Genomic DNA, 13,520 nt, shown 5'->3' with positions numbered 1-13,520 from the left:
ATTACTAAGCATCAACACACCTGGCAGAACATGAATCGAGGAGTCTAACACAATATCTTTTAGTCACACTTCAATTTTGATTAATTTTAAATTAATAAAAATTTTCTACATATTCACATGATGCTGTGCACTGCTCACTAACTTTGATAGCATTGTTTCTACATTGATGTACGATGTGGCAGCAGTGCACTGTGTAAGAGTGGTGGGATGCAGATTCAGTCCTCTACTTCACTGATACTCTAATCCTAGTTAAACTGACGCAGAAAGCAGTGAGCAAAGTAGAGGAGGAAGAGTTAACTGGATTGGGGGGGTGGGGGGAGGTGTCCATTATAAATTGGTGGCTAAAACATCAATGGCCATTTAATTAGATGTGAGATATTGTCAGGAAGATATAACAATGTCTATAATGTTATTGGAATTTATTATAAAATAGAGTCTATGTATGTGTGGGTGAGGCTTAATTGAATTAGAGGCAGCTAGTCTGGATGCTTTGATGTAAGAGAAGTTAGGTTTGAAATGTTAATTAGGTAAACATGGGGAAGTTTTAGAATGTGAAATGTAAAGGGGCCAATTTGCATTTTTAAACAAACTAGTGTGGCTTGAATTCAAAAGTAGGGGTGTAATGTATACCTAGCCAGCAGAAGTAGTAAGAAATAGTGTGTTTATTTATTTTCCCCAAAGATTACTGGTAAGACTTAGTGCTATGAGAGATTTTTATTATCAGGAAGGTAAAGTCCAAAGACAGTGAAACAATGGGTATTTACATTCAAAGGGGAAAGTATGTATAAAGGAGCGAAGGTTGTGTGTAAAGGAAGGCAGTCTAAGATTCAACAAGCCTTCAGCGTGTATGTACCAAACTGCTGCCTTCAGGGACTGAAGTTAAGAGAACTCACTTTGAATTCGACTGTTCAGGGTATTGTTTACTTTGCCTGGGTCTTTTAAAAATGCGTCTTACTGCTGCCTTGATGAAAGTGTAACTAGGAGGCGGATTAAGTAGGGGATTTAGAAGTTATCATAGTAGTAATTTGTAGATCTATTTATGTATTTAAAGTCATTTCTTCTATTAATAAATGTTTAATCTAGCTTTGTAAAAACCTATAAGGCTTGGTGATCTTATTACTACTGAATTCAAGGCACACATCTCAAAATTTATAAAAATTGCAAAACAAGTTGTGGCAGTTGTTTCAAGTTTCCCTTTGGGATTTGAACTCAGCATTTACCATCAGCTGTGCCATAACAGATATATGGCTTGGAAGGAGGAGGAAAAGTTCCAGCAATAGGTGAAAAACGCACGTCTCAAGAGCATATGCAGCTGTGTTCTCCAACTATCTGATTAAAGAGAATCAAAAAAGAACTGAATCAAGCAACAAACTACGAGCAATTTTGAAAAGATGCTGGCTGAAACATCAATCCTGATGGTGCCTCAACTGACTTAAAAAATGTATTTTCTGATAATTATTTTTGTAGTCATCAATGTAAGGGATGTCAGCACCAGTAAATGTAACATGTTCCAATTGGAGTATCCAGTGTGTATTCTAAAATGAGGTATTTCACAGCTAGATGTGGAATCCCAGTTTGTGTTGTGAGTTTCTGTTCACTCTTGGAAAAAAAATATTGTGCTAAATGGCCAGAATAGCAGCAGCAAAGGCTTGCTGTATTCTTGGCTGGTTATTGACATCTGGGGAAATAAAGCTTAAAATGGAATAAACTTTGGGTTTCTATACCAATAGGTTTTTGAGTACAATGAAAATGGAGTTTTATTTTTATGTTCCTTATTGTATTCCCAGGGTTAAAATAAGCTGTATTCAAAATAATTCAACTTGGGGACTGTGCACCTCGTTAAGCCACAATATTCACTCCTCGAGGCAATTGATTAGACAAAACAATATTGCAAATATACAATGGCTTTACTGCAGCCTTATTTACATGATTGCTTTGTTCTGAAAATATCCATGTGTTAGAATAGTTTAGCTCAACCTATGGAAGGAGCTGAGCTATTGAATTTTAAGCTACACCAGGAAAGGATCATTGTGGGCTGCAAGCATCATCTGTTTTAATTTCTGTAGATGTACGATAGTGTTATCCAATTGTGAAAGACACAAACTAGATTTTTATTGATCCTCAACAGACAAAATCATTTTCAGCCTTGTCGCAATCCATTAATTCCTCTAATACTGTTGTGCTACAGTCTACGTGGAAGTGATGTGTACATTAAACCCACATTTAGATCTTATGCTATGAACACTGCCCCTTTCTTAAGTACTCTAGGTATTGCAAATCAGAGGATCTACAAGGTATATGTTCTATAACCAAATGAAAATTTGCTGCATTGATCATATGCTGCTTAACCTTTTGAAGTTTACTATAAACTTCAAAAGTTTATAGCCTGGATTTCTCATTTCAAGCAGAATGGTATCCATTCAAAAAGCTTTTTTGCAATAGCAAAGTTTTGTCTAAAAGCTTGGTAATGCTACATTAGCAGATATTGTCTGCACAAATTGTCACTCCAGTTCCATCGGTACTTACATTTTTTCTTTAAATCATTAGATATGCTTTAGGATTAAACAGAAGATAAAGCTGTGGAAAGCCCAAAAACTTAATAGAAAGATGGAAAATAGGGTAAACCCTTGATTTCTGAACTAATACTTTATGGAAACATAGCTAAGATTGTCATATTTTGTATATATGGTATTTATATTTTTTTCTTTAAAATCATTAGATATGCTTAACAGCTGTTTTCAGCCTTCTAACCCAGAGGAAAATTCTGTTCCTTCACCTTTCTCTTCTGGAATGTTCTCTGGCAAGTTCTCTCCGTTTCTGCCTTTCTCGTTCTCTACGTGCCTTATCTTGCTCCTCTCGCTGTCGTTTCCTTCGCTCATGTTCCCTCTCCTTTTCCTTATCCTTCTCCTTCCCTCTGATGTGTTTTCCTGTTTACAAACAGTTGCATATTATATCGCTCTTGCACTTTAATTAAACCCAAGACTAATTATCAGCTGTAAATTAAAATCCATTCAAATGGAATTACTCAGTTTCTCAATTTTCTGCATCAGAAAACATATTGCGCAGCAGTGTCATGGACTTGTAGGATGGAAGTACTCACCATGATTCCCAGGAGTTTTAATTGCTTTTTTACACTCTCAAGATTCACCCACATTGCTTCATGCAATACGATATTTCATCTAATAACCTTGTGACAGATGGAAAACAAGCTTTGAAAAAAGAAAGCTAATCAGACCCAAAGTCCGAAACTTTCAGGTAGTAACAAGGTTACTACCTGAGGTTCACCTCAGCTTTGTATAGGAACAGAAGATGGCCATTCAGCCTGTTCTGTCATTCCATTTATTCATGGCCGATATTTACCTGCCAAGGTTCCGTAATCTCCTCGCCTAACAAAAATCTACCAAGGTCAGTTTTGAAATTTTCAATTGACACCCCCGCCCCCACACACAGCCTCAAAGATCTTTGAGAACAGTGTTCCAGATTTCCACTACTTTATGTGAAGAAGTGTTTCTTGCCTTCACACCGGAACAGCCTAGCTCTAATTTTACAGGTTATTTCCTCCAGCTCTGGGCTGTCCCCATCAGAGGAAACAGGGGAGGTAGGGAGAATCCTTGTATCATCTTAAACACTTCCAGAGAGTTTGCAGCAACAAAGGGACCTATTGGGGTCCATGTGCGCAGATCCTTAAAGGTGGCAGGACATACTGAGAGAGTAGTTAGCAAAGCATATGGGATCTTGGGCTTCATAAAAAGAGGTACTGGGTACAAAAGCAGGGAAGTTATGCTGAACCTTTATAAAGCTTTAGTTAGGGAGCAATTAGAATAGTGTGGCCAGTTCTGGTCACTGCACTTTAGAAAGGACGGGATAGTCCTTGAGAGGGTGCAGCGGGGATTTACCAGAATGATTCCAGGAATGAGGGGTTTTAGCTATAGGGTTAGGTTGGAGAAGCTGCAGTGAGCAAAAGGAGATTGAGGGTAGGTTTGATAGAAGCGTATAAGATAATGACAATTTAGTTAGGCTAAAGGAGCAATGTTCACATTAGTCGATTGTACAAGGGCTAGGGGACACAGGTTTTAAGGTTAAGGGATGAGAATGTGAGGAAGAACTCCTTTAAACGCAATGAGTGTTACTGCCCTGGAACCCGCTGCTGATTAAGACAGTGGAAGCAGAGACGATCAATGATTTCAAAAAGAAATAAGATGGGCGCTTGAGGGCTAAGGATACAGTCGGGGAACAGGAGAGCTGGCATAGACTCAATGGATCGAATGACCTCCTTCTGTGCCATAATGATTCTGACTCTATGGCCGGAATTTCACCGGCCTGTTGTGGGTTCAAAAATCAGAACCAAATGCAGGTCACGAGCCTGCACAGGCGACTGGAGCGGCAACCAATTAAGAAATTACCACTAGGACCGCTGTCCAATCAATTAGAGTACCCTGCCTCTCTGAGCTGTTGGCCCAAGAAGAGGGCCAGCAGCTCTGCAGCACCACCAATAGAGGCGGCTGCTGCTGAGGCTGCAAGGAAAAAGGAGGATGACTCATATTGAGGCCATTGCCGCTGGCGGGGGGACCATGGAATTTGGAACCTCCAGAAAGAAAAGCTTCCTGCTCCCCTGGTGCCACCTCAACGTATCTGGTGGTCTCCCCATGCAGCAGGGGATCATTCTAGTGTCACAAAAACAGCCGTCAATAGGCCAATTAATTGGCTGCCCACTGCCGGTCAGCAGGCGGCAAAGTTGCTGGGAATACTCCTGCCAACAGCAACTCCTCTCGATGCTTTCCGCCAACATGTTACCACCTCCTGCCTCCCAGCCCATCTCCAGAAAGGTCAAGACACTATGACTTCAATTAGATCACATCTTAATCTTCTGTATTCAAGAAAATACAAGCCTAGTTGATGCAACCTGTCCTCAATTTAACCCTTTTAGTTACACAGTAAAGTTACTCCAGCACCTATTTCTTGTGGAAAAGGCCAGATTAGCAGCTAAACATTGCAGCCATGTGAGCAACACAAGAGATCCATGATTAAGCAAGAAATTAAAAATAGTTAATGCACTTTCAAGCATGTTTCCCTCATGCACGAGCAGTATCATAACACCATCGATCCCAGTTAGATTTCTCTCCATAAGCAACTGTTCCATACAATATTCAATTAATTGAGTTCATGCTTATCCTTACAACTCACATATTTATCTAGGTTTTTTCTTAAAAGGATTAATGAATTAGCATTTATTCTTTTTACGGAAGGCTTGCTGCGGAAAGGGTAGGACTAATTAGGGATGGGGCAGGAAATGCTTGAGGGTTAAGAAATGGCAGATGCTAAATGAGTGTTTTGCTGAGCATGGTCATTGGAAATGAAAAGCGTGGGGTGAAACAAATAGATTGGATAACTATAGATAAGGATGTAGTAATAAAATAATTGCTGGAGCTCAGAATTGGGAAAAGCACCAAAACGCTGAAAAGTTAAAAAGGAAATAGCAGAGGCATTGACGATATTACAAACATTGTTGGAAACTGAAGTTGTGCCACAGGCATGAAGGGTTGCAATGTAATACTAAGAGCTAAAAGGCAACAAAGGGATAAACCATATAACTATAAACCAACTAGCCTAAACCAGCCTAAAATCAGGAACAAGAATCTAGAGGCCATAATTCAGGATAAAATGAATACCTAATTAGAAATATATAGACTAACTGAGGATGGTCAGGGCACATTTCTAAAGGTGCCTCATAGCTCACCAATGTAATAACTTTTTTTGAATAATAAAATGGAATGCATTGAAAAAGGAAGCGCAGTGAATATAATATTAAACGTGGAGTATAATGTGGGAACATGTGAACTTGTCCACTTTGGCAGGAAGAATAGAAAAGCAGTATATTATTTATATGGAGAGAGATCGCGGAGCTCTGAGGTACAGAGGGATCCGGGTGTCCTGGTACATGAATCAGGAAAAGTTGGGAGGCAGATACAGCAAGTGACTAGGAAGACAAATGGAATGTTGTAATTTATTGCAAGGGGAATGGAATATAAAAGTATGGATGTTTTTGCTACAGTTATACAGGGCGCATTGGAGGCCACATCTAGAATACTCTGTATAGTTTTGGTCTCCTTATTTAAGGATATAAATGCGTTAGAAGAAGTTCAGAGAAGTTCACTTGACTGATACCTGGGATGGGGGTTTGGGGTGGGGCGGGGGGGGGAAAGAGTGCAGTTATCTTATGTAGGAACATTGGACTGGATGGGCCTGTATCCATTGAGTTTAGAAGATTGAGAGGTGACCTTATCCTGGGGGAACTTGACATGGTGGATGCTGAAAGGGTGTTTCCTCTTGTGGGAGAGACCAGGACTAGGGGACACAGTTTAATAATAAGGGGTCTCCCATTTAAGACAGAGATGGGAAGAATTTTTTTCTCTCAGAGGATGGTGACTCTTCTCCAGGGCAATGGAGGCAGGGTCACCGAATATTTTTAAGGCAGAGGTAGGCAGAAGCTTGACCAACAAGGGAGTTAAAAGTTATTGGGGGTAGGTAGAATGTGGAGTTGAGGCCACAATCAGGTCAGCCATGATCTTACTGAATGGCAGCGCAGGCATGAGGTGCCAGATGGCCTACTCCTGCTCTTTAATTTCTATGTATGTATGATTGGTGCGTAGAGGAATTTTCAAAAGTTGTTGTTTTGGAGGCTTATTGATAAAATTAAGGCACACGGTGTTGGAAGGAATATTGCAGCATGAACAGGAAGGTGCGAATGGATGTTTTCCATATGGCAGGAATGTAAACAGGGTGTTCCTCACTGGGAATCACAGATATTCTGTATCAATAAAGAGCAGGGTTTGTGCAGAAGTGGCACAACATCAAACTTTGGAAAAATAGCTGTGGTTGAATATGAAGAGGAGTGCAATTTTAGGAGGATAGACTGATTAGTAGACACAGCAAACAGATATTAGATAAAATTTAATGCAGGGAAATGTGAGATTTGATACATTTAGGTGGGAAGAAAGAGGTACACAACATATATATATTGTATACACACACTAAATGGTAAAATTTTAGAACATGTAGGACTTCAGATACATAAATCTTTAACAGTAGGAAGATAAAGCCATTAAACGAGGATATGGGAATCCTAATTTTAATAGGGACAGAGAGCATAAAAGCAAAGGATTAATGCTAAACATATAAAAAAGATTGATTGGGCTGCAGTTAAAATATTGTGTGGCCACCAAGCTTGGGAAGTAAATTGCACCTCGTCTTTACGTGCTAATTTAATCACCTCCATTCCAGTAGTGACTTCATGAGCTATAACATTTAAAGCCATGCTGATTAATCCTTATGATCTCTGTAGCATCCTGTAAAATTCTGAAGCATTTCTCAGTACAGTCGATAGACTGATTACTTTACCTTTCCTTGTCTCATTTCTTAAAAATACACACATTGGGATAACATTCACAATCCTTATGTACATCCTCTGTATTTACAGACCTCCTAAATATATCAATGAGAGCCTTACCCATTTCTTGGCTCATTTCCTTGAAGATTTTAAAGTTCATCTCATCTGCCTTAAGTGCCCTGTAGACATTAAATTCTCTGAGTTTCTTCGTAACAGTCTTCGTTTCCCATGATTCATTTCTGAAGACTGTTGTAAAGAATTCATTTAACACTTCTGCCATTTAGTAATCCCTCAACATTTCCATCCAAATATCCCTTAAACGTCTTTCCTAGTTTTTAACAGTCTCCCGCTTCAAACACAGAATGAAAAAAATTCTGTAGATTCCCCTATTATCCATCTATGGTTCTACTACCCTAACAATCATTTCAGTCATCCTCAACTAACCTAATCCTTCACCAAATTTACATTATCTATTACCTCTTTGTTCAGCCACTGCAGTCTTTACAGTGCAATTTTTACTTCGTTCACAGGTCTGCATTTCCTTTCCACAGAGAAAACAGTGGTCATAAAACAGTACATTTATCTGTTCTCCTGCCTAGCATTCTTCTGATAAGCTTACTCCTCAAAAATCTTACATCTGATTTCTTGGCCTGACAAGGAGGAAGGAAAAATGGAGACATTGATGCAATATTAAAATTAAGCACATAACGATCTTTAGGACCAAAGCATTCAACTACTGGCAGGTTAATTATTTTAAGCTATACGTTAAATATTACATTTAACATGCCAAACATCCTAATATCCAAATTTCAATTATATTTGAGGTTAGTTATAACTTTGAAATTTTGCACTCTCTTGCTTTTCTGATATCCCTTTTCTCTCGAGACTTCTTCCACAGACTTTCCTACAGCCCCTCATGTATGCCGTGAACAGATCCCAATCTGCCTGTTCACCTACTGACAGTCTGTAACAGTTGTCAATTACTCATTTTTCCCCTACCAGCAATTTCTACCCCCACTGCTTCTGCTGCTTTTTTCTTTATACTTACCGCTAATCTTTGTTTTCTTCACCTAGTGTGGTACGCTTAACTGTGAAAGACACTATGTCCTCTGAGCTACACTGTGCTCCTTTATGATTGAAATCATGTTTGAGATGCCTCTGTTTATCTATCTTCCTTGTATTAGCAAAACAAAATCTTAAGCTCAAATCTAAACATCTTATTATTTGCATTTCTTTACTCTGGACATTACATTTTCCTGTCTATTGCTTTACTTACCATAATCTTTAAGTAAATTACTTATTTTCCTGCTCTACCCTGTTTAATATTAACTGCACAGAAGTGCGTTCTACATGATTACTGTATTGCTTTAGAAGTTTCATTTAAGTAAAAATCCCAAAACTTTCATCTTACTTTAGAGGACACCTGACAACACTATTTTTTCCAAACACTGCAGAATGTTTCACATTGTGTAAAGTTGCCTAAAATAAAACATTAAACACTGAATATTCAAATTGCCATCTCTCACCTTCAGTTGATCTGCTTCGATGTCTCCGTTTTTCCTTTCTCCTTTCCTCCTTTCTGTGATGTGATTTTTCTTTTTTAGAGGTTTGCTGAGGAGGTTTTATTGCCAAAGAATCATCCTCCTCACCTCTACATGATTTAAAAAAAACACAATATTATTAAAACCAATGCATTTGATTGGCAAATAAACTACTCAGCCTTGCTCTGGAAAGTTGCTTTATAATATGTTATATAACATTAATTGTTGCAAAAGCCGGATATCCTGATTTCCAAAATTGTAGGGCTCCAGAGCACTAAAATAGCTATGGATAAAAATGAAATGGTTGTCTAACTAAAGGTTTACTTCGAATTATCCATCTTAGTTTGATTCAGAAAATAGGATAAAGACTTGTCAACTTTATTTATGGATCTGAGTAGAAACTTAGGAACAATTATTCAATATTTTCCCTCTTGAAACCAGTACAATAAATGGTATAAAGTTTTAAATGTGCAACTTCTATATTTTGTTAAATAAAAAAAGGAAACAACAATCCGCATGGCACTAAATGTGTGTATCCCCTCATGAAAGTAACACATATGTAAGATAAATCCATGGATAATTATAAATGTACCTGTAATTATACAATGTGTTATCCACTTGTCAAAACATCTCAAAAGGCTTTACAAAATTACTTATTGTTGGAGTACACTAACAGTGCTTATGTGAGAAATTTATGCAGATAATAGTTTTTTAAAATCTTTGTTTTCTGTTTTTCAGGCCCATGAGACTAGATGTAAAAATGAAACTGTTGCCAATTTAATGATTGTAGAACTACTTTCCCACCTAGCTCACAGACAGAGCACAGATATTGCAACATAGGAAAATCAATGCCAGAAAATGTTTGAAGCTTTTATTTTCCACAGGCATTGGAGACGGAAGCTCTACCACATCAATACATGAAGTTACCAAGCATGACAAGAGGCGGCGGAGAGGCTTAATTCATATAACTATAATATGGCACTCAAATGAAGACAAATTTTACACTGGGTTAGCCTTCTAAACCGATAAACTGTTATTGTTAGAAGATAAGTTGCCAAATAGGTGTCCTCTGGCTTCTTTGTTTTAAATAGTTTCAAAACACTGCAATAAATGCACTGTGCAAACTCATACTTTTGCAATAGCTAAAAAAACATTTTAAACTTGAAGAACAGGATCAGAAGAGGATCAAACTGGCGAAGTGTCTATATTAAGGGTCAATGGCGTCTTTCGCTGATCTGCAAAAAAAATTATTCAACCTGATTGTAAATGCCTATTTAAAAAACAAAGAAGTTTATTGGAAGGACAAGGAAATAGATGTTTCTTTTTAAATTAGAAAACTTACCGATCATCTATAGACCCTTCTCGTCTGTGTGGTGAATTGCGTATAGTTATCTCCATCTTGTCCTTGTGTTCTTGAAGCTCTCCTTCCTCCAATGAATCCCGTTTAGAATCCCTGTCATCCAACTGAGATGTATAAAAATAGGATGGTAATTCTGGACTTTTTACATTGATAACATTTTAGTTTTCACATCTTGTCTATGACACTTTTCTCATGTTCCAATTAATCTGCTCTTATGACATTTTTCATCATCTGTTTCCACATATTCAGGACTCCATTTTCATCTACATTTTGTTGTTATTTTCTCATCATATGTGATTCATTAAACATTTGTGGACCTGAAATGTTTCCATGAGCTACAAAATCATTTTTGAGAATGGCAAGGCCTGTAAAGAATCTAAGATGAAAAACAGTGGCATAGAGAAGTCACACAACTTAATCAGTACACCTAATGTCACAGGTTTAACATGTTTCTTAGCAGCCTTGATGACGGTGCTCTCTGGGCATTCAACATTCTGCAGTTTAATCACAGCAAAGTGTTAACAGCCACTTCCAAATTGACACTGTAAATAAAACTTTCATAAAAACAGTAGCAGTTGCTGGAAAAAGGATTTATTTCTCTGCACCTTTGTTGCAAAGCAGAACATTTCTTACAGAAAACTATGTTATTTGAGGAAAAACGCCTTTATTGTCACCTTATAAGTTTTTCTTTGGGCTGGCAAATTGAAAGGGACAATAAAAGGGCTCCACTGTGGTACAGACAAAACACACTTTCCAACACTATTTTGAAACAAGACATTTTTGACAGCTTAGCAACAAATGTTCACCGTTAACTTAAAATTGTATATTTTTAATTATTTTCATTTTTTTTTCCACCCTATTCGACACATTTCTGCCATTAGCTTCAGGGGATAGAATATGCTGTGCGTCTGTGGAGTACTTTCACTCAGTAAGGCGAAAAATGCTTCCACAGTTTAGTGATGATTAAAAGCCAAAGTTCAGGGCAGCTTTAAAACTTATACAGTACAGTGTCTCAAATCCGGCTGTCCAAAAGCTGGAGTTGTCAGAAATCTGGACATTTTCAGAATGTGCCATGCATCAATTTTAATTGAGTAAAATAAAAATAAAAACTTACCTGGACAATTTGGCCAGGCGTTGCATTGGAGCGATATGGCACCCGATTAGTTATCCCCTTCGCTGCTTGCGCACCATTCTACTCCTGTGCTCTGCACAACCCTTGACCCCACCCAACCTAAACCGCCCATGGCCTGAACCACCCAACCCGAAATCTGGCAAGACCCAAAATCTGGCACAGCCTCGGTCCAGAGGTTGCTGGTTTTGAGACACTGCACCTGTAGTTGCATCAACATGCAATTACTTTAAAAAAAAATGTTCTTGCCCTGCTGGGTAAAAGGGTAACTGGCAGCAATTTCAAACACTTCTCTGGGTTGGTGGATAAACCAACTGAGTAGCAACCTAGTGAGGAGAAAGAACACATATGGAACATAAGGAAAGTTCAGAGAAGCAGTTACCACAATAGCATTGATAAACACAAAAAGAATTACAAGGGAGTAAGAGATTACACAAACTAAGGTTGTTTATGCTGAAATTTAGAAAGTTAAAAGTTGACATGATAGAGGTTTTCAAGATATCAAGGGGAACAAATAGGTTAGATAGACAGAAACTATTTCCTCTGGTTAGGAAATCTCAGACTAGAAATTGACCTAGATCTTTCAGGAGTGAAACTAGGAAAAACTTTTAGCCACAAAGGGTGGCAGAAGTTTGGAACTCTCTTTCACAAATGGCAATTGGTGCCAGATCAACTGTTAATTTTAAATCACTGCTAGATTTTTGTTAACCAAAGTATTAAGGGATGTAGGTAAAGGGGGAGGAGGGGGGTTGGAGTGAGGTCAGAAATCAACCATAAACTCACTGAATGGCAGAACAGACTCAAGGAGGCTAAATGGTCCCCTTCTGTTCCTCTGAGTTGAAAGGTTAAAGTAAACGAAAAGCCTATCGGCGGATACTGTTTCCGTATCATGATCAGAAGTGTGCGGAAGGGGTTAGAAAAGGCTTCCCTAGATATGGGAGTAATATTGGACCCTTGGTTTGACTTGGGCTTTATTATAGGATGATAAGAAATACTGATAAGCAGAGTAATAAAAGAAAAATACTGTGGATGCTGGAAATCCGAAATAAAAACAGAAAGTGCTGTAAAAACTCAGCAGGTCTGGCAGCATCTGTGAAGAGAGAAACAGAGTTAACATTTCAAGTCTAATATGACTCATCAGAACTGAGGAAAGGTCGAAATCTAATATTACATGGGAAATGTCACATTTCTACCTCTCCCCAGCTCTGAAGAGTCATATTAGACTCAAAACGTTAACTCTGCTTTTCTCTCCACAGATGCTGCCAGACCTGCAGAGTTTTTCCCGTATTTTCTGACAAGGACAGTAGCTTGACACAAATGAGGAAATCGAGCTTCTTGAAGAGATAGTGAGATCCGGTGCTCTGGATGGCGACGTTTTCTAAGATTTCAGCTCACAGCCCTTATTTTAGTAATGATATAATTTATTATTTTCATTATTTAACATCTACCATTGCTAATTCTTCTTTCCTGTAAAAATGTAATTTGAAATCTTTTACTTATCTTGCTCCTTTTGCCTGTAAGTGGTTTTCCAGATGTAGATACGCTTTTTAAAACATTGGGTTTTCCAGGCAATTGAAAGCCCAGACCTTTAAAATTGACATGGTCACATCATAGATGCCACAGCTCAACCTTGGATGCGCTGTCATACATGACAACATGGGAGAGGCTGTGAACAAGTATCCTGTTGGTTACCCAATACTGCACAATGGCACCTAGACAAGTAAACATGACCATTACACTAGGAGATTTAAAAACTGATATAAAAGTATTGACAGATAAGGTCAAATACACTTCATTATTAACTTTTGCCAACCTGCCTTTTAATTAGATGAACCAATAAAAGAGAATAGGTTTGAATTGAATAAAATCTGACCCTTTTCACCAGATGATGAATAGAACAAGAGAATGGTACAGATTTTAGAAACCAAGCAAATCAGTATGAGTCATACACAATTAAAATATAATGTATGACAATAAATTATACTAATGCTTATAGGAGATTAATAAGAAACTAACTATATCACCAAATTTAAAAAAAAACTAACCAGGATATTCTGGATGGGCACATCCACAACGAGGGCTATAAATGAACGAAAGTAGTAT

At 38.0% G+C, this 13,520-nt stretch overlaps 1 protein-coding gene across 38 annotated transcripts in view; it reads right to left on the bottom strand.

The window, feature by feature from the left end:
• Positions 1-13,520, bottom strand: part of cdk11b (cyclin dependent kinase 11B) — a 45,697-nt gene that overhangs the window by 26,201 nt on the left and 5,976 nt on the right. For 21 of the 38 annotated variants that reach the window (XM_078557705.1, XM_078557709.1, XM_078557713.1 and 18 more), the window contains 4 exons: positions 10,271-10,392; positions 8,914-9,038; positions 7,508-7,633; positions 2,777-2,927 (listed from right to left, as the gene is read on the bottom strand). In XM_078557705.1, coding sequence (XP_078413831.1) covers positions 2,777-2,927; positions 7,508-7,633; positions 8,914-9,038; positions 10,271-10,392 — 524 coding nt within the window. The remainder of the gene's footprint in view (positions 1-2,776; positions 2,928-7,507; positions 7,634-8,913; positions 9,039-10,270; positions 10,393-13,520) is intronic. The other 17 variants (XM_078557719.1, XM_078557721.1, XM_078557722.1 and 14 more) reach the window with 1 other exon arrangement.

This window comes from Cetorhinus maximus, chromosome 15 (genome assembly GCF_964194155.1).
Source record: "Cetorhinus maximus chromosome 15, sCetMax3.hap1.1, whole genome shotgun sequence".
Lineage (NCBI taxonomy): Eukaryota > Metazoa > Chordata > Chondrichthyes > Lamniformes > Cetorhinidae > Cetorhinus > Cetorhinus maximus.
Note: the sequence above shows the minus strand (reverse complement) of the source record. Positions and strands in the feature narration are given on the sequence as shown.